The sequence below is a fragment of the Pinus tabuliformis genome, chromosome 9 (genome assembly GCF_031772625.1).
Source record: "Pinus tabuliformis cultivar Carrire ecotype Pingquan chromosome 9, CPIR1, whole genome shotgun sequence".
Classification (NCBI taxonomy): domain Eukaryota; kingdom Viridiplantae; phylum Streptophyta; class Pinopsida; order Pinales; family Pinaceae; genus Pinus; species Pinus tabuliformis.
Window position 1 is genome coordinate 1583680198 of NC_142307.1, and position 22693 is coordinate 1583702890.

The following is a 22693-nucleotide window of genomic DNA, read 5'->3' on the forward strand; positions in this document are numbered from 1 at the left end:
ACCTCTTCACTTACAGATGCTGCGATTAATGCATAGGCTTTGCTGTTCTTGTTTTCCCAAATGGCGAGCTCTTTGTCTGATGTAGACTGCTTCGGCTGTTTGTCTCTGTCTCCAATGCACACTCCTTTCCACAACTCATTGAAAATGAGGGCGTGTTTTATCATCCGGGACCACTCAAGATAGTTCTCTTTGCCAGTGAGAACTATTCCCACAATGGATATGATTGAATGCATATTGTAACAAAAAAACTTTTGCTGCAAAACTTTTACTCTTAATGGGAAAAAATATAATTCTGATATGACTGGACAGCAAACTCAACTCGACAGCAAATGTCAATACCCAAGACTGTAAATACACCAAGACTGTGTATTAAAGCAGCGTAAATACAACAGACTTCATACGTTCTTGAAAAACCAAAGCATATAATTTAAATGGGCTCTTCCCACTTATTCAATGCCAACGCAAATATGGAGAGCATCATTTTTGGTTTTTTTTTTTAAATAGGTTTCCAACACATCACAATCATATTGCAGCACCTCACCATATATATCGCACTATTCAAAATATATATCGGCTCCTTTTTACATTGATCACCCAATGCAGCCCTTCAAAAAAATTTCAACACACAGCGGCGACATGTCTGTGGCAGAGTTCGATTTCAACCATTCGATTTTAAAACATGCACAAAATCAGGGCTCAACTCACATACACATCATAGGACAACGTTCAATATATAGGCAGCGTACCAAAATAGCATTCAAGATACATTCAACGCATGGCATTTAACACATTTTATATGCCAAAAAAACTTCAACGTATATACCAGCGTTATATGCCAAAAAACTTCAACGTATATGCCAAAAACTTCAACGTATATGTAAAAAAAACTTCAACGTATATACCAGCACTTTTGCATCAACACTCTCTCGTGCAGATCGATCTTCAGACACAAATTGATTCGTTAACCCGTTCTCTCTAGCGTGGTACGGAGTCGAGGCTCTACCAGAAACCCCAAGGCTGTTATTTCGAATCCTCATACGAAGGCTCCATGGCTCGTATCAAGCAGACAACTCATGTCAAGCAGGCAACTCGCCACCAAGGCTGCTCGCAAGCCTGTAGCGACACCATTCACGCAGTAAAACTTCGCAGCAACGCTCCCTCAAGGCATTCAACACAGCAGCATGGCCTCAAGGCATTCAATGTAACGATTTAGAAGGTTTTTAGAGCTGAGGCATGGCAGAAAGGGCGCAGAATTAATTATGGCAGATAGAGCGCTGAATGGTGCAAAATCAAGTATGGCAGACAGAGCACATAGGGGTAGTGGACAAAGAGCGCAGTAGGCAGAAGGGAGTTACAACTAATTTTGGGAGCTGGCTCTGATAACATGTCAGGCCAGGCAGTAACTCCTCAAAGCAAAACTGATTTGTATTTTATTCCTTCAGGTTGGTCTTTATTATATACATGAGGGAGAGACTGTTCACTTCATCTCCCGATTATTGTTCATATTACTTATTATTTATTTACATTATATTCACCCAATCCTGATGATTAGGTGTCAACAGATAGGTCTTCCTATGGTATCTTGCAGAGATGGTGCTTGTTCCAGATGTGTATTCGAAAACATCATCGCGATAGTTTTGAAAAACGTGCCTCTTGGCACCCCTCAGCCCCTTTACAGCTTGTGCATAGTGATTTATGTGGTCCACTTCCAGTTGTTTCATTCTCTGGCTACAAGTATTTCTTAACTTTCATTGATGATTTCTCCAGACGCATTTAGGTATACTTCTTAAAACTCAAGAGTGAAGTCTTTAACATGTTCTTGGCCTTTAAGGCCTTTGTTGAGAAACAATCTGGACCTCAAATTCTTAAGCTAAGATCTGATAATGGTGAAGAATATGTTAACAACAAATTCATCAACTTTTGGGTTGAGTATGGAATTCAAATGCAACATAATGTTCCATATACTCCACAACAAAATGGTGTAGCTGAAAGGAAGAATCACACCTTAAAGGAAATGGCTAATTGTATGCTTCAATCTAAAAGACTTAGTCTTAATTTTTGGGCAGAAGCAATTAACTGTGCAAATTACATAGTAAATCACACTCCTACTAAGGTTTTAAAGAATATCACTCCAGAAGAAGCATGGAGCTCAATTAAACTAGATGTAAGTCACTTTCGTGTTTTTGGAAGTGAAGCATGGGCCCATATTCCAGAAGAGAAACATAAAGCCTTAGAACCTAAGAGTGAAAATTGTATTTTTGTTGGATATTTTGAAGATGTCAAAGGATATAGACTTCTTTCACTTAAATCCAAAAATATTATCATTAGAAGAGATGTAAAGTTGGCTGAAAATATATTGACCTACGAGCCTAGTTCGACGAATGGGCCACCTCTCTCTATCCCTTTTACCTTTGAAAATATTTCTTTTTCAGATGATGACAGCGAGGATGAAAATCCTCCCTCACCTTCTCGGGATCCTCCTTTAGCTCCTCAGCTTCCAAAATGGGTCCGTGCTACTCGAGATGCAGCAGGTGCTCTTGCAGGTGATCCTACAGATGAACGACGTATACGTTCTCAGTTCGATAGAGCCTCTTCTTTACTGGCTCAAGCTTCAGTGAATTATGATCCTGACACCTTTGCAGAAGCTTCAGGCCATCTAGATTGGGACACAACTACGAATGAAGAATATCGTTCATTATTGGCAAATAATACATGGGATTTGTTCCTCTTCCAAAGGGAAGAAAACTTGTTAGATGTAAATGGGTTTACAAAACCAAGTTTGGACCAGATGGAAAAGTTGATAAACATAAAGCTTGTCTTGTTGCTAAGGGTTTTTCACAAGTTGAAGGCATTGACTATATTGAAACCTTCTCCCTTGTTGCCAAAATGAATTCTATCCGCCTTGTTCTTTCCCTTGTTGCCTCTTTCAAATGGGAAGTCCATCAGATGGATGTTAAATCTGCCTTCTTGCATGAAGAAATGTATATGGAACAACCTCCTGGCTTTATACAAATAGATTCTAGCCTTGTATGTCGGCTTAAGAAATCCCTTTATGGTCTCAAGCAAGCCCCTCGAGCTTGGTATGCCAAAATGGATAACTTTCTTTTAGATATTGGCTTTTCTAGGTGTCATTTTGACTATACTGTCTATACCAAGAAAGTGGGTAAGTCTCTTATCATTCTTGTTCTTTATGTTGATGATCTTATTGTAATGTCACTTATCCTTACTGGTAGTGATCCCAACCTTATAAACCATGTGAAGTCCAGCCTTAAAAAGCAGTTTGAAATGACAGACTTAGGACACTTGCATTATTTCCTTGGTCTTCAAGTCTCGCAATCCAAGGAAGGTATTTCCCTTTCCCAGTCCAAGTATGCCTGTGATCTTCTACGCCACTTTCACATGGAAGACTGTAAGCCAGCGCCTTCTCCCTTTCAGTGTGGAGCCAAACTTTCAGTCACTTGTACTTTCCCTGAAGTTGATGCTACTTTATACCGCCAGCTTGTAGGAAAACTTTTGTATCTGACCCATACCTGTCCTGACCTTTCCTTTGCTGTTGGCCTTATTGCTCGGTTTATGCAAAACCCACATGAAAGTCATTTGAAAGCAGCGAAAAGAATACTTCGTTATGTTCGAGGTACAGTTCAGTTTGGGATTCATTACAGTGCAGAAGCATCTCCTATATTGGTTGGTTTCATTGATTCCGATTGGGCTAGTGACCTTGATGATCGAAAGTCTATTGCAGGTTATATCTTCACTCTTGGTTCTGGACCCTATTACATGGCTTGCAAGAAACAAAGTGCCTTTCTCTTTCTTCAGTAGAAGCAGAGTATCGTGGCGCCGTAGAAGGTAGTAAGGAAGCCCAGTGGCTTCGTCAGATCCTGTCAGACTTTGGCTTTCAGCAGCAGCATCCGACTACACTTTGGTGTGATAATCAAAGTGCCATTCAACTATGCAAAGATCTAGTCCAACATCAGCGCAGCAAACAAATTGAACGACATGCACTTCATCAAAAAGCTCATTCATGACCATGTTCTTGAAGTGCGATATTGTTCAACAAATGATCAAGTTGCAGACATCTTTACAAAGGCTCTCACAGAGGCGAAGTTTACTAAACTTCGATTTATGGTTGGGGTTCAGGAAGTTGTCACTAAGGGGGGATAGGCTCTAATGCCTCCTTCCTTCTCCTATTGTGTCATATTTGTACATCCTTCAATCCTATCCTAAGTTGTTCTTAAGGGAGGATGTTAGGATATTCTGACACATAGGAAATAGTTAAGTATAACTTGGTCTAGTGTAGAGTTAGGTAAAGTGTGTTTCTTTACTATGTACTTTTGTAACTTACAATCCGACGGTCACAATATGTTCTAGACATGAAGTGATCCGATGGTTCATCCTCTCCTCCATATTACCGACACTTGATCCGTGGCTTAACACCTGATTGGTCCATGATCTCTATTTAAAGAGCATGGAGGGTCATTTGTAGGGTGATCGTTCATGAGAGAAGCTTATGTAAATTTTCTTTCTTTTATTAATAAATTGCCTGAAGTGGCTGCGTTGGCTCAGGCTGTGGACTGTTTCCCTCTTTGAGGGTTTTAACCATGTCAAGAACACTGGTGTACTGTTCTGTGATCTGTTTGTGAGTGGTGTCCTTTGGTGTTCTATCTGAGGAACTTACCCTATAAATTCCTACAATAAATTAGAGTTTTGGAGCCTTGTTCCAGTTTTTGCTAGAGAATCTTGGAAGTTGGAGCTTCCTGTTGATCTAATTATTAAAGGCCTATAATAAAAGTGTTTTGTGGTTTTTCTCCTAGAAGGTTTCCACCAAAAAATCTCGTGTACTGTCTTTAATGTTGTGCATTGTTGAATGGTGTTGCTGATTTATGTTTTGATATAATGCTAATGATAATTAATGCTCAGAAGATTAAAATTAACTAAATTAAGTGAAATACTGATTCACCCCCCTCCTAGTATTTCCAACACTTGGTATTAGAGCAGCTTCCTTCATTTGCACCCTAACAACTAGAAGGCAGATCGCAAAACAATAGAGATGGGAAAGTCAAGGATGCACATCCAAACAATCAAAGGAAGTCTCTGGTATTGTAGTTGTCCCAAAATCCGTTACAACTAATGAAGAGAATCAAGTTGGTCCAACTCCCGAGTTTGATGAAATCAAATATGAAATATTGTAATCCAGAACGAAAGGATATTTGAAAGCTCATGGATATTATGTATGACACTGTTGTTTCTGGAAACACATCCACATACAAATCTAGAAGGTATAATGCAAAAACAATGAATGCCATTCTTAGTGCTTTGCCAGATTCTATGAAATTCAAATTGCATGATTGCTCATCAGCCAAAAGGCTTTGGAAGAAGCTTAACAATCTCTACTCAAAGAAGCATGCAGGTCAAGATGAAGATGATGATGATGATTGTGATTCAGATGAAGTAGATGAAAAAGCAACAATAATTGACATGGAAAGAGAATTGATTAGTGCCTTAAGTGAGCTTAGAAAAACAAAGAAGGAAAATCGCATACTCGAAGAAGTTGCTCTCTTAAGACTTCAAATGTAGGAAGCAAAAAAGAAAGAGAAGAACTTGACAAGTAAATTAGAAGAATCTGTTCAGAAGTACGAGGCAAAAGTTAGTCAAAAGCAAAAGGAACTTGATGCAGCTCTAGATGAAATAAACAGGTTCAAAAATGGCGGAAGGAGCAATTTGCAAGATGTCGAAAGGAAAATCACGTCAGTACTAAGAAGGATCAAGAAATTGCTTGCTTGAAGATGAAGGCAAAAGAAGCAGGTGAAGCTACATTCAATGAAGACACAAGCTCCAAGCCCTAACAAAGCAAGGTTGAAGAGAACCCTAATGGAAAAATCTTTCAAAGGGCAAATCAAAGTGAAGCACAAAAGAAGGTTGAAAATGTTGCTTCTCCAAGAAGTAATGCTCAACAAACGATTGTACCTCCTCCAAGAAAGAATGTCTTTAGAAGATCTTGAAGACAAGACAACTTATCCATGTAGACTAGTATGTTTAATGGTTATTGCTTTTCATGTACTATCTTTGGGCATAAGGCTAGGGATTGCAAAGCTTATGACAGGGATGATCATAAAAGATATCATGAAAACCCTAGAAGTAAGGTTGCATAAATGCAAGATAGATATTCAAATGGCTTCATCATTAGAAAGTATATGTCAGTTCCTCCATCATTCAGGTACCATATATAATGCTTCAAATGTCATATCTATGGACATATAGCTCGTGATTGCAGATACATGTTGGAATCTTCCATGACGGGGAACTCTAATATTGGGGACAAGAAGATTTGGAGAAGAAAGAAAAATCAAGAGGATCAGGTGAATGAAGAATTCCTAGTGGTTATGCTCTCAGGTTTTGTAAAGTCGAAAGGTCACGATGAATCTACAATGGAAGATGTCAAGGTTCAAGATGTTTTGGTTGCAGAGCTCGTTCATACATTATTCTGAGTAATCTAGCTTGAAGACTCCCTGTCGTGTGAATGTTGTATAGGGGGAGTCTAAGTAGCAGTGGTTGCAAATTTGAAAATCTGTCCTTCATCAGTTTGATTTGGAATGTAAGATGGCGAATGTGAAGAAGTCATTAGAGCAATAATCAACATTGTGAGCAGATTAGTTAGCTTTATGTTTAGCAGATTTGAAAGGAAGCAAAGGGTAGTTTTCAAGATTGAAGAATCGCAGGAGGGCTTGTCATAGAGGTAAATCTTTTCATTAATGGGTGCAATAAACTATGGCAAGCCATAAGAGGCATAACAAGTCAAGGGGAGAGAAGCAGTCAAAGAAAAAAAGACATATTGCAGGAAGACAGAGGATGATATTTCGTTAGAGGGACTAACCCTTTGCCATTGATGTCAAAGTGAGAAAGAAATCAGGAAAGGAAGTTCAATGGCATGGAGACAGTGGGATTAGTAATCGTAGTGGGACTATGTGTTGCCATTAGTGACAAAGTGGGAGATTGTTGAATGGTGTTGTCATTGATGCTAATGTCGGTCTTTGAACGCTCTTAATATTCGTCTATGGATTGCATTGTTTGGAAGCTCCATTGGATAAGAAGCCCTAGTTTTTGCGTTGTGGTCATGATGCCCTGCATTTGATGAAGAATAACACAAGGAAGATGAATGTTTTTGCACATAAGACCTTTAACATTTGATTGTCCTTGCAGTGCCGATTCCAATGGAGATATGCTCCTTCAAAGATGATGCCCCGAATGTGAGTTCATGGTACCCAAATTTGAATGATGCTTTTGGTCTAACTCTGTCTTAAAATTAAATGGCAGTTTCAATTTGTTGACCAAATTGGTCGTCAAAAAGGGGAATTTCTTTATGATGTATTGATCAACCTCATCATATGGTTTATTTTATTCAAATTTAAAATCACTTTATGATGGCATAGTTTTGGGCGGCTCCATAAGATATTTGAATTTGAGTTTTTGATCTTGTTGGCTCCACAAAAAATGGGTTCCAATGTTATTGTTGGGATAGGTCAGTGCCTCCTTCATCTCTCTTGTTATCTATAAAAAGAGGTCCCATCCAAGCAATATAATCATCAATTGGTCACACATTTGATTCTGAAATTTTGAGGTTGTGAACAATCATACGAAGATCCTGTACAAAGGCCAAAATTACTGTTTTGGGGTTCAATTTTGTTCTTTATTTCTGTTGCTGATTCACCATTTGTTTTTGCAATCCGCTAGCATATGATAAGTTTGGATTCAGAGCGATTAAGGGTGTCGATGAAACATTTGTGGTTTCAAATGTTGTGTAATAATGGATCAATATATTGTGTGGTTGGGGTCGTAGTTCTGCGTATGGCGTGAAGTCAAATAGTAGCTTGCACATGTAAGATTGTTGTTGGAGAAGGAGGTGTGATTGGAATGATCTATGCCAACATGTGATTTCTGCTTCACAGAAAATGCAATTTGGCTGTTTTATGCGTGATCAATGCCTTGTAGGAAGTGCGATTTGGACTGAGATCTGATGCTGTGCATTTTTGAAGGCTGAATGTATCTCCTATAGCTTAATACAAATCGTTTACATGTTCGTGTCACTGCCAACATTTGGAGAAAAACAATGGATTGGCTGTATTTGTGGCAGAGCATGGGGTTTGATTGATCGCTGAGCATATTAATTGTTAAAGTGCTATGACATGTATTGATCTTAAGTTAGATGGTGAGCAATCAAAACCAAATGAATATACAAGTGCATCGATGATTAGATTACACACACAATGTGCTTTTGGAGGCCAAATGAGTAATGTTGTGCACATTCAATAGTAAGTTAATCTTTGGCCTACCAAATCATACTACCTGTATGTTTTCTTTCTTGTTTCAACGTTGTTGCAGAGAATGTGATGTGAATATGTTAATTTTAGGCAACAATAGTATGCTCTATGCTTTAAATAAATATTACTTCAATTTCTTTATTAGCCCAGTATCAATATTCAGATTAGCAATCACATCAACATGATAGTAAAATGCAGATAGAACATAAACATAAACAGTAGAAGACAAGCCAAGACAAGAGGACACAAGATGTGGCACTAGCCAGGGACAAACCCCAATGTGGGGAAACCCTTGATCAAATCTTCTTTTAGTCTTCAATAGTTTAGTAGAGAGAGATAATACAATTTACAAATCTGATAATTTATAACAACAACAAAAGAGCCATAACCAGAAAAGTCAACGTTGGTCAACATGGCAAATTTGACCCTCAGCAAATCGGTCAACTTCAGCCTCCAAACAACAAGATAAAACGACCCTCAAAACAATCAAATTCAGCCTAGTCAAAGTCTGGTCAAACAACCCACTTGCGGTCAACCTTAGCTGCAGTCAACGCTGGTCAACACTTAGTCAAATTGTCCAGAAATTCGGTCTCCTGAAATTTCGGCCTCTTGAAATTTCGGACGTGTGGAGAAAGAGAGGCCCAAAAATCTGTACCCAATCAATGAGGAGAGAGAGAGAGAGAGAGGTGTGAAGATGAGTGTGTCCAAATGAAGCTAAGTCACCTTCTATTTATATGCAACGTTGAGGATGAATAGACGTGACTGATGGGCTTCTGAGCCTACATAAGTTTGCTATCTGACCTTGACAATTTGACCATAATCAAAATAAATTCATAACTTCATTTGTACATGTGCGAATCGGATGATCTTTAGATCAATCCTATACCTCTCAAAGAGAGGAATCCAAGAAAAATATTAGCCGTCATAAATAAGATGACCTATGTGGAGTTTGGGCCTAGTTGCCAATTTTAACACTCCCTCTCAACTACGAAGAACTCCATTTGCCAATCCATCTGCCAATCTGTACTATCTCTGCCATCAATGCACTGCTTTGCTCTGCTGAACTATGAAGAAGAAGAAGTGATCGAGAATGTATCATACCATTCTCTACTGACTTGAAGTCAGTCCCAATCAAAGGAGAGTGTGTCATACCACTCTTACTGACCCAAAGTCAGTTCCAATCAAAAGAGTGTCTCATACCACTCTTACTGACCCGAAGTCAGTTCCAATTGATCCCAGATCAATATCGGTCATCCTAGCATAGGGAGTACGGTAGTACACGATGCGTCCATCGGTAGTACTATGGTCCCTATCCTCATTTCCCTACTCATTGGCCAGATGAGAGGTACTTCCCATGAGTCCCAGATTGCATGGGTAGGATGTCTCAACAGGAGAAGGATGAACCACTCATCCTGCCTACATGTCGCCAAGGGGTATCGCAGGGGAAGGCTAAACCACTCACCCTGTACACAACAAACCACTAGGGGAAGGTTGAACCACTCACCCTATGGTTGCTCATCGCTCCAAGAAGTACCCCAAGCTCCTCGGAGCTCCTAGAGCTTAATGTCCATCTCATACAGGACCCTCATAAGAGGGTCTTTTTATGACTCCAAGTCGTTCTCGGAGGGCGAAGAACTCAACCTTTCCCAGGGGCTTTGTTAGAATATCGACGACCTGCTCATCAGTCCTAATGTGATGGAGCCTTATTGCTCTTCGTTGTACCATATCCTGGATAAAGTGGTACCCGATATCTATATGCTTGGAGCGATCATGAAACACAAGATTCTCTGATAATCGGATCCCACTCTGGTTATCGCAGAGGATCACGGTGGTATCCAACACATGTCCAAACAGCTCACTGAAGAGCTTCCTCAACCAGACAACTGCACAGGAGGCCATACTAGCAGCGATGAATTCAGCCTCGTCGGTGCTCAAGGCAACCGATTTCTGCTTCTTGCTCATACAGGATATTGACGCAAAACCCAAAGAAAAACATCCAGAAGTGCTCTTGCGATCCACCACACTACCAACCCAATCAGCGTCAGAATAACCATGCAGTCTCACATCTTCGACAGTGTATCTCAGTCCATGAGTGATTGTGCCCCGAAGATATCTCAGAACATTCTTAGCACCAATCTAATGTATATGATGAGGCTCAACCATATATTGGTTCAATGTGTTAACTGCAAAACATAAGTCTGGACGAGAGTTCACCAAGAACATCAGTGCTCCTATGAGTTGACGATACTCAGAAGCATTTCCCAATTCAAGTCCAGCAGCACAACCACATAACTCCTTAAAGTTAAGTTCCATTGAAGTAGTCACAGGCTTGCAGTCCACCATCGCAGATCTTTCCAATATCTTCACAACATATTTTCCTTGAGAGAGGAAAATTTCACTTGGCTTTTGCCAGACCTCCAACCTTAGGAAATAGTGCATTGGTCCTAGGTCCTTCATCTCAAATTCAGAAGCCAACTCCCTCTTACATTTGTGAATGAGAGGGTCTGCACTTCCATCAACTCCATGCTTGATTTTGTAGAGCCACTTAGAGGTGACAACTGATTTGTCTGGGGTCTAGGGACCACATCCCAGACATCATTCTTCATAATTGACTCGTATTCTTCATTCATAGCATCCTTCCATACTTGATGCTTCACGGCTTCTTTGAATGATGAAGGCTCATTTTGAATGATAGTGCTCATGGCAGTCAAATATCCTTGATACCTGTTCGACTTCTTGCTTTCACGGAAAGTCCCCCTTGGTGCAATGTGTCTCTTGGCATCTTCGAGAGTCTCCCTAAACCATGAGGGTCTCCTTTTGGAAGAGGAGGGCTCACGAGGAGGAGGATCAATAGGATCCATAGGTTCATCAACATTAGGCATCGTTTCGTCTTCTTTTGCACCCTGATTTTCGGTGTCAGCTTCTTTGTCCTTCCTTAGGATAGGAAGGTTGTTGATCTTCCTGAGGGCCATATCTTCATCGAAGGTGACATCATGACTTATCTCAACTTCCTTTTGACCGGCCACATAAATTCTATATCCCTTAGAATTTTCACTATAGCCCACAAAGATTCCTTTCTTCCCAGATGCACCCAATTTGCTTCTTTTCTCTTTCAACACATGAAAATATACGGGACTTCCAAAAATTCTAAAATGAGAGACATCGGGTTTCTTATCAGTGAACATTTCTTTGGGAGTCAGTGCAATGCTTGATGAGGGCATCGGTTTTGAACATACACAACGGTATTTGGAGCTTCAACCCATATGAACTTTGGAAGGCCTTGATCATGAAGCATGGCACAAATTGCTTATACAATAGAGCAATCTTGCACTAATCGTTATCGGAATAATTTCAGCGCGGGGAAAATATTAGAAAAAATCGTAAAAATCGGGAAAAATTCGGTAATAATCAGGAAAAAATCGTAACATACAAAAATATTCATTTTTTTCAATTTTTTTATTATCTAAACCATCTACAACTTAAAATAATTACATTGACACATAAATATGATAAAAGAACTAATATATAAGATGTTTAATATCATTTCTAGTGCTACATCACACATTACAGTGAATCATGTCTTGAATAGTAAGTCCTGACTCCTGAGTCCCAACTCAGCCTCAAAATATCAACAAAAAATATAGTAATGTATCTCATATCATGAGTCATAATGTCATATACAATGAAATGAACCAAATAACTATAGTCTAATACTACTGATTTCCTTTGCCCCTCCAGATGTAGATGTCAGTGGAGTTGGCAATGGACTCTGTTGTGCTCTAGAAGCTGAAGAACTAGGAGCTACAAGAGGTAGACCATGTCCTCTACTGGTGACAAGGGTAGCTTGGGTCACCTCCTCATAATTTTTTTTCCCGATTTTTATGAAAAAATCAGCTATAAAAAAACTTGATTTTATCGCTTGATTTTATCTTTTTTTTTTTTTTTTTTTTGAAAAAATCGCGATAAAACGATTTTATCACGATTTTTTGGCGATTAGTGCAACACTGCAATAGAGCGATTTTTCCTTCCAGCCACACCATTATGTTCATGAGTGTATGGCGTTGTAGTCTCACTCTTAATGCCAACTTCTCTGCAATAATCTTGGAATTCATTGGATTCGTACTCGGTCCCATTATTAGTCCCCAATATCTTGATTTTCTTCTCGGATTGGTTTTCGATCTAGGCTTTGAAGTGTCAGAACCAGGTGAACACTTCATCCTTCTTCTTCAAGAAGTAGATGCAGGTCTTTGCAAGAATAATCATTCGTATAGGTGAGATAATATAAGTATCCTCCCAAAAAGTTTACGGGCATCATACCAGATATGTCGAAGTGGATCAATTGCAATATATCTATGGTCTTGCTATTACTTGAGGGGAATGGTCCCCTTGTAAGTTTTCCTTCGGCACATCCCGAACATGCACCTTCATGCTCTACTTTGAACTCGACATACCTGTCACCATCTGTCTAACATCGAGTAGGGCCTTATAATGAACATGGGCAAACCTCTAGTGCCATAGTTCAGATTGTAGAGATGTGTCACAAGACATGGCTCCCAGTGGACTTACTCCAACTTGATACAAAGTGTCAACCCTGAACCCAAGAGTTAAATTATCTTTAAAATTCTTTTCCAAACACGTACCTTTCCATTGATGAATGCCACCTTGAATCCTTTGTCCTCCATCGCTGAAATGGACACCAGGTTCTTCTTGAGATCAGATACATATAGTACTTCTTGCAAATGAATAGTGTTACCTTGATTCAAGGGTAACATTCCCTACTCCCTTCACGGGATAGGTGGCATCGTCTCTAAGGATGATCTCCAAGTTTGTCTCCTTTTCTATCAGATTAGAGAGGGCTTCCTTGTATCTGGTGAAGTGCCTTGAGGCACCAATATCAATAAGCCAATTTCCCAAAGTGTATGGAGGAGAGGCAATGGAGAGGGCCGATATAAGATAGTACTCCTTTTGCTTATTGTTAACAACATTTGATTCTTCATACCTAGAGTTCCTTGATTTCTTGGAGGGTCGACCATTTCCTTGATGTCCCACATTCCTTTTTCCTTTGCCATTGGACTTGCCATTCCTTTGATCGTTGTTGTTGAAGTTGACCCTAGAATGATTGTGATCATCATCATTCGATGTGTCCCTTCTATTTGGACACTCCCTTGCATAGTGGCCAAACTTATTACAGACAAAGCACCTGCCCTTCCTTCCTCCCTTAGATCCAAGCTTTCCGTGGAAATGACCTTTAGACCCTGCGTTATTTCTCCTTTTGGCATGAGTAGAGAATGCAGTAGGGTTGCTTCTATTAGAAGGCATTTCTTGCTCCATCATTCTTGTTTCTTCTTGAATGCATCTCGACATCAATTCTTCAAACCATGGAATTCAATCATTGTTGAGGACGATGGTTCTAAATACATACCACTTAGGTGGGAGTCCTCCAAAGGTGGTGAGAGTAAGTTCCCTGTCAGGAATGACTTCTCCAATTGAGAGTAGATCATTCTTGATCTTAGTAATCCTCAAGAAATAGGATTGAATGTCCTCGTCCTTGCCCTTCTTAATATCATTCAACTTATTCTTTAGAAATAGAATTTGATTAGCATTACTAACCTTGAACATGCCGACCAACTTGTCATAGATCTCCTTGGAGGTCTTCAATTCGGAGATGTAGGCCACCAGATGCTTGTCAATGGAATCCCTGATAATATTCCTTGCGTTGACTTTAACCCTATTGTACTTGGTCTTCGTAGCAGTCGGTGCATTTGAAGGAGGTTTAGGGATTTTACCCTGCACATAGTCCATCACTTCTTTTTCTTCCAAGGTCAAATCAAGAGACATCTTCTATCCATGATAGTCAGATTTGTTATGGAGCTTGTCTTCAGTCGGGAAGTAGGATGAGGAACCCATTGAACCTTCTGTCCTTGTCCAACTATCGTTGGTGATTGCTCTTTCACTCTTGCTTGAGCTTTGTCTTCATGTCAGCTCAGATACCATGTTGAAGTAAAGAAATTTTACTTCAATTTCTTTACCAGCCCAGTATCAATATTCAGATTAGGAATCACATCAACATGATAGTAAAATGCAAATAGAACATAAACATAAACAGTGGAAGACAAGCCAAGACAAGAGGACACAAGATGTGGCACCAGCCAGGGACAAACCCCAATTTGGGGAAACCCTTGATCAAATCTTCTTTTAGTCTTCAATAGTTTAGCACAGAGAGATAATACAATTTACAAATCTAATAATTTATAACAGCAGCAAAAGAGCCCTAACTAGAAAAGTCAACGCTGGTCAACAGGGTAGATTTGACCCTCAACAAATCGGTCAACTTCAGCGTCCAAACAACAAGATAAAACAACCCTCAAAACAGTTAAATTCAGCCCAGTCAAAGTTTGGTCAAACAACCCACTAGTGGTCAGCGCTAGCTGCAGTCAACGTTGGTCAACACTTGGTCAAACTGTCTAGAAATTCGGTCTCCTGAAATTTCGGCCTCCTGAAATTTCGATCTCTTGAAATTTTAGCCTCCAGAAATTTCGCTCTCTTGAAATTTCGGCCTCCTGAAATTTTGATCTCTTGAAATTTCGGCCTCTTGAAATTTCACTCTCCTAAAATTTCGGACATGTGGAGAGAGAGAGGCCCATAAATCTGTACCCAATCAATGAGGAGAGAGAGAGAAGTGTGAAGATGAGTGTGTCCAAATGAGGCTAAGTCACCTTCTATTTATATGCAACGTTGAGGATGAATAGACGTTACTATTGGGTGGAACACACAAATTTAGCAATTGACAACCATGATATATATTTTATTAATACATGAATAAATGATGATTACATTTTGTGGGAGGCCCTAGCTATATACTGCCTTGGGTGCCTCTTGGTGAATGGGCATGATCTTTGATCATGCCCTTTGCCTAATAACTTATAAACTAACGATCATGCCCTTTGCCTAATAACTTATAAACTAACTAATTTTTTATATAACAAACAACTTGTGATTAAATCCTCAATGTTGCGTCAAACAACCAAGCCAATTGAGCACCAATGGAAGGTTTGAAATAATCTTCCGTGTAAGCTAACTAGGGTGGCACTCGTAGTCCACCGAAATGAGCTTGAGTTTTGCTTGAAACTCTTGAACTCGCATGAGATCCTTTCAATTTGTCAATGAGATAGATAACATAGTCTTGCCATTGAGTTCCTCCTTTTATAATTCTACATGGAGCCTCCCTCTAGCTTCTAGATCCTCATTTTCCCTATTATTTTATTGGTGGGGCCCAATTTCCACTAGGAGACTTTTGCCGCCATTTTGAATAAAATAATAATTTGCCTCCTTTCTCAATAAAATATTAATTTGCCGCCATTTACCAATAAAATAATAATTTTCCTCCCTTCAATAAAATATTATTTGCCGCCATTCTCCATTAAAATAATAATTTCCGCTTTTCTCCACAAAATAATATTTTCTCCCTTTTAATTTAATATCACCAAAAATTGGCAAAACTCCTAAGTGGATTTTGCACTCACAAAATTTGGGAATATTACACTACCCCAGCGAAGAAGCCAGGATCTGAAGCTTAAATCCTCAAGCGCTGCGGTCTTATTTCGTTGTCTCTTGGCATACATTATGAGTTGTTTATGTGATGATCTGAGCTCTGAATTTCCGAATTATAGAAGATCTAAATCCTGAATTCGCTGGCTATCACAGTTAATCTGTGGAAGACATATTTTTCAAGCCATTCGGTCTTCTGTTAAAGCAGATCTAGGAGCATTGTAACAAGTTCGAAGCCTAAGTAATCATCTGTGATAGACTTAAGTCAAGGACATGAAAACATTTCTGAGCATGCTTTGAAGTTTGACGTACAAAGACCCATAGCCTAAGTTGCAGTCTAATCATCCACTCTTCTGCGGTAGACTTGTGACAAGCACCAACAGGGACGGTTTGCTACATATATGTATATATTATTATACACACATTTAACTTGCTTCTCTGAAAGCCGAGTTTTGTACGAAGCAAGTTTCATAACGCGGGGTGAAGTAACTTCACAAAAATTCTGTTTAGATATTCAGTTCGGTCCTAAGCACTGAACTGAAGTCTTGAGACATGAAGGTTATAGAGTAGTCTTTTACGGTCATGTCATGGTGATCAACAATTCTGAAGTATGATCTAACGAAATGACCTAATTACCTTAGCGTTCGTGACAGTCTCTGGACATGTACAATTTTATACTTCTGTATGCTGACTTTTGGGATGTTGCAAACCTAAGGTTGTATTCGATCTAGAGGAGTAACCAAATACAGTGGCATAACACCCTCTCCAGCAAGAATATATATGTTAAGTCATCAAATCTCGAATATACCTACATTGCACGGGTTCGCGAACCTGGGGGTGGGGTTTTCGAACCCATCTCGGGTTCTCGTCCCCAAGTACCGGGTTCGGGTACGGGTTCTTTTAAAAGGCACCCAAAAGGACTGGGTTTTTCGCAACCAAAATTTGGGTTCTTTTGTCTAATTGGGTGCGCCGAACCCTGACAACGGGTACGTGGAACCCCAAAATCGGGAATGTTAGGGTCAATTTTTTTTACTGATTTTGTTGTAATTCTTTTCAAGCTCGGCCTTTTTACTTCTCTTTCTGCAGTTTCGACCTAGAGATGGCCACCGTAGATTCATTGTGTAGGCTGAATGCCATTACTATTGTAGCTATGTAGCTGGAGAGCATGTTGATTGGAGATCTAAGTGATGTTGATGACTTGGATGCTGATGACATGGCTTGAGGAAGACATTGTTCACTATTTTGAAATTTACTAGTTCATGTTTGGAGATGCCTTAAGGAAAATTTTAAATGTAGTATGACAATGTACATATATCATGATTCTTATTAATATGTAAACTCCAATTTGCACTTGATATCAAACTACAGATTTTGAAATTTCAATGTGAATGTTGAATGTTCAATGGTCTGCATGATTAAATCGTTAAAGTTTAAATCATGAATATTTTATTTTTCTTGTTTAAAGTTCGAAAATATACAAATTCATATATATTATAATTTATAAAATAATATATATCATGATTTTGTTGTAATTCTTTTCAAGCTCGGCCATTTTACTTCTCTTTCTGCAGTTTCGACCTAGAGATGGCCACTGTAGATTCATTGTGTAGGCCGAATGTCATTACTACTGTAGCTATGTAGCTGGAGAGCATGTTGACTGAAGATCTAAGTGATGTTGATGACATGGCTTGAGGAAGCCATTGTTCACTATTTTGAAATTTACTAGTTCATCTTTGGAGATGCCTTAAGGCAAATTTTAAATGTCGTATGACAATGGACATATATCATGATTCTTATTAATATGTAAACACTCCAATTTGCACTTGATATCAAACTACAAATTTTGAAATTTCAATGTGAATGTTGAATGTTCAATGATGTGCATGATTAAATCGTTGAAGTTTAAATCATAAATAGTTTATTTTTCTTGTTTAAAGTTCGAAAATATACAAATTCATATATATATACACACACACCCCCGATGAACCCACGCACCCTCTTTCAAAAATTGAAGATCAAGGCAGAAGCATCAATATATTTTGCAGCAGGAATAGGGATTTTTCTTTTTGCAGCAGCAGACCTTAAGAGATTCAGTTGTCTTGCTAAGAAAGTGCAGAAGGGTTTCATCATTTGAAGGGTTCATTATCAAACAGTCAGAAGCAAGAAGCAGTGTTATCTACAACAGCTTTCCTTCTAGCATTCTCTGTATCAAGGGAGATTCTTCAAGGAATCTGTTGTTGAAGTTGAGTATTCCAACTGTAAAAAGACTCACAATTTGCATCACTCCTCAAGCAGACTCAAGCTACATTTATGTGCTATTGAAGAGATAAAGATTGCAGTCCTAAAAGAAGAGTCAACACAGTACTTGAAAGTCTGACAATACCACTTATACTATGATACTTGTGTCTTGCCTATGGTGAAAGTGATGTATAATCTAATGACATATATCCTCGGATGAGAAGCCTCATGTATACAGGGCTGTGACACCTATGGTTCAGTTGACGTTGCTATATGACAGTGGAACTTGAGAAGTTTGAAACAAAAAGGTTGCTGTGTCATCATTAAAGGAGTCTAGGCTTGGCAAGATCTTATTGATGAATCATACACAGTCATGACTCATGAGTGCAGGAATAGCAGCTTTTGTCAAGTCGTGCCTCAGTCACATATTGCAACAGTTTTCTCATCCTGCAGCTTACTGTGCATCTGAAGGAAGTTTTGTAATAAGGCATCTGAAGTTTTGACAGTGACCTAAGGTAATCTTTGATGTGAAACAGTGGAAGTGAGAGTGGAGTCTATATAAGCCTGACTTGAAGGAATAAGAATACAACAGTGGCCCTAATGGCAACATACCTATATGACAGTGAAGTTGATGTGACGGTGACTTTGGCAGAAAGACAGTAAAAAAATAAAATGATATTGTGACAAGTGATAATTCTCTTGATGTATGACAATGACACTGTTCTTGATATATGACAGTGACATCGTACTTGATATGTGACCGTATATGCTAGCAAGTTGTGTTTATTGCAGTAAATGATATATGACTGAAAGTAATTGTCAAAGAGGTCTCGATTGATACAACAGTAATGTAACCATAATCTTGCATTATGGAAACTGTGACTTTGACTATAACAGTATTCTTGATGATGTTGTGACTTGATAGTGATGATTGTGATTTGACAGCTATGATGACAGTGATGTTTTGACAGTGTCTTTGATATGACAGCATTGTATGACCTGCCCTTATGACAGCTAGAGTTTTCCAGTACAGATTGAGCAGAAGATGTGTTTTTAACTTATTTGTTGACAGCTAAGTCACCTGACACGGGGATTCAGGATTCGTAGGATATGGGGATTTGAGTGTCGGATTCGGATTTGGACACGTTGACCCCCTGGAACAGGACAAGTAGGATTCATTATATATTATTTTATATATATATATATATATATATATATATATATTAAAAATTAGATATTTCTTACACAAATTCTAATTAATGATACAAATTCATTGATTTCAAACATAGATCTTCATATATAGCATGCATAGTACATACACAATTCAAATACATGTCAGTGGTCACATAAATCATGATTCATAAATGAAAGACAACTTACAACTACAAGATAGTAAGATAAAGACACTGACAGCTGTAGTTTTCTCATTAAGTCATCAAATCAAAATGTGTTACATAGGTAGTGCTGGTGCAATGCCAATGGCAAATAGAAATAGAAAATATAAAACAACTACAGGTATACAAGCCTCAAGGCAATAGGTAGCCCATGACTCATGAGTCATCAATCCTCATAGTCATCATCAGAAGCAGCATTAATGTCCTCATCATCATGGTCACCATTGCTCTCCTCTGCATCCTCCTCCTCCCTTGTATCCATAGTCGCCTCTGCATCTGCTGGTGTGGAGGATGACCCCTCTAAAATATCACCGTCATCAAATCTAACAGGCTCTAGCACTGGATCATTGAGATCCATGTTGGCCAATGCCAACTCAACACCGCTATCCAGACCCATATCATCAGGAAGACATCCCACATCTTTGTCTTTCCCCTCAACCACTTTTCCCTCTGCCTGTAAATAAGAGGAAGGTTGGTGTGCACATACACCATTCTCTCTGCCCTGGACTGCTTGCTCTTCTTCACAATACACAAATTCCCATATGTGCTCCAATTCCTCTCGCAACAAGAGGATGAAGTCACCTGAGCCTCAAAGTATGCAAAATTGAAAGGGAAATATGGTAAAAAACATAAGGAACAATGCCTTTTTTATGCGCGCGGGTTTCAATTTAGGGGATTCGCATCCCAGAATCGGGACACGTTGTGTCCTAACGGGATTCGTACGAATCCCATTAGGACATGACGTGCCCCCTTTTGGGATTCGAATCCCCAGCGAATCGTGTCCGATTCGCAGGATTCAGACATGTGGACCCTTTATAACGAATCTGGTTACTTAGGTTGACAGTTGTGCAACATCAGATCGGTTACCGTGTTTGAGCAGAACTAGGGTTTGAGAGTGGCACATTGAGCAGGGTCATTATATGTCTGGATAGTTGATGCATGCGAGATGTGTAGATTGAGCAGAGACAAATTTGATTGACATGGCTTGTATTGTAGTTTTCTTGGATTGATTTTTGAGCACAAGTGGATCCAGTGTGAAAATTGTGAAACGTGGTTTGTCCACTGATCAGGGTGGTAGGGTGGTGCAAGGCACGAGAGTGAAGTCTCCTTCAGGTTGGACCCTGAGAACACTAAAGGGCGGTGCTAGGGCAGGTTGGAGCTTGTGCAGGGTGTAGCATCCTTTTAGTAGCAGTGGGTGAATGAGGGAGCCAGTGCTTCCTTCAGGTCGAACCCTGTAAAGTTGGGCGTTGGAGCGTCCATCTGGTAGCAGCTGATAAACAGGGTGTTGGTGCATCTGTCAGGTTGTACCCTATAAACCAAGGGGTTGGAGCCTTCCTTAATTGTAGCTGAAAATGATGGAAGCTGGAGCTTCCTATTGATGTACATTTTATTAAAGACAAATGTTAAGAAGCATTCAGTGGTTTTTGTCCTGAAGGGGTTTCCACCTAAAAATCTGTCTATTGTATTTATTGTTGGGTATGAATGCTCTGCGAAGTTAAAAATATACTAATTGATAAGAAATAATGATTCAGCCCCCTCTTAGTGTTTTCAACATCTATTTGCATTTGATGCATGCTATCCCAAAAGTCTAATAAACATGGAATGTGTGTATTCATTATCTGAATGAATTGACGAGCATGTTATTATGCATGCACCCATCATTTGCATATTTTGTCTTATTTAGTCTTGATATTGGTTGCATTGAGGTAAACACACACCTTAGATGGCATCTCCACCTTCACTTGTATCTGCCTGCTTTTGATGCAAGGCTATCCCAAAAATCCTATAAATATGGGATGTATGTATTGATTATTTGCACGAATTGAGGAGCGTCACATTATATGAATTACATGTTGTTTATGTGATTTATTGATGTCTTGATTAATTCATGATCATGGATAAGACCCAAATTTCAACAGCAGGAGGTCTGGTCTATTACATGTTTGTTTATGTGATTATCGATTCCTTGAGACTTGATTAATTGATGCTCTTGGATAAAACCCAAAGTTCAACAGCTAGGAGGTCTGGCCTTCCTCACTCATGTGCGTTTCCAAAATCATGCAGCTAGATCCCATCAGTATCAGTCACTACCGGAGGATATCATCTACGAGTTCATCAGACCTTTCATAGTCATAGACACTCTGATGGGAAGCCTGTCTTTCACTTCACAACTCATTGTGTTGGCAGCCAGATCCAGCATGCGTTGACATTCTTTTTTTCAGCGCCAGTTTTTTTCAGCTTTTAGCATCTCTCTTGTAGTTGCACCTCATCTTATATTCCCTCTTAGCTAGATATTTCATACTCCTACTTTGTATTTACACTAGACAATCACATTGACTTCTTTTGTGGTCATTTGTTGGGTAGTTATAAAATGATCTAATCTTATGTTATCCATGTCTGTTTACAACATATCGCAAATGTATATTTAGTTTTAAACATTTCAGATGGAGGAAAACCAATTTCTATTGATCACATATTACAGATGGCAGCGGTTGCTATTTGATGGTCATATTGTTAGATTGATTTTTGGTCTGAATACGGCAGTGGGTGTTTGCTAAAGACTTTTCGTCCTTGTCACAACTTCAAATCTAGAATCAGGCATTAACCAAGCCATTGACCTTGTTCAGAGGAAATGTCTTAAACGATTTTAAATGTTGTCTGATTTCACTGGAAACACTGGACCAAAAAAACTTAATATAAATGCTAGCATCACAAATCCTGACTAGAATAAGCATTTTCTGAATGTAATTGTGTATGTATGAATATTATGTTTCTTATGGTTTGACTTATCCCACCCGCTTTGTGCCGATGGTGGATGTACCTTTTTAGTGCTTTAACCTACTTTTGTGGTGCTTTGTTGGACATTAATAAACTCATCATATTTATTATCTTATCAGAACTACATAGAACAGAGCTAAACGAGGATAGATGTATTTATTCATTTTTACCAGAGAAAATTAAAAACTGAACCAGAGTCCTTTACATTGCAGTCGAGAGCCCAAAGTGCAGTAGTAATTATTGAACTGTTATTTTAAGTAATTGCACAATAATTAAGTTTCAAGAAGTAACAAAATTCTTGCCACATCGTATACAGGTTCGTGTCCAGTGTGATCCAGTAGGCCGCTTGGTTATTTCTGGTGACCCAGAGCAACCTGACAATCCATGGGGAGTAACGCCTTTCAAGAAGGTACAGTTACT

The 22693-nt window shown here is 39.1% G+C and overlaps 1 protein-coding gene across 4 annotated transcripts in view; it reads left to right on the forward strand.

The window, feature by feature from the left end:
- The window catches only part of LOC149154750 (AT-rich interactive domain-containing protein 6-like), a 122867-nt gene that overhangs the window by 99519 nt on the left and 655 nt on the right, over positions 1 to 22693 (forward strand). For all 4 annotated transcript variants that reach the window (XM_089440947.1, XM_089440948.1, XM_089440945.1 and 1 more), the window contains one exon: positions 22590 to 22682. In XM_089440947.1, coding sequence (XP_089297073.1) covers positions 22590 to 22682 — 93 coding nt within the window. The remainder of the gene's footprint in view (positions 1 to 22589; positions 22683 to 22693) is intronic.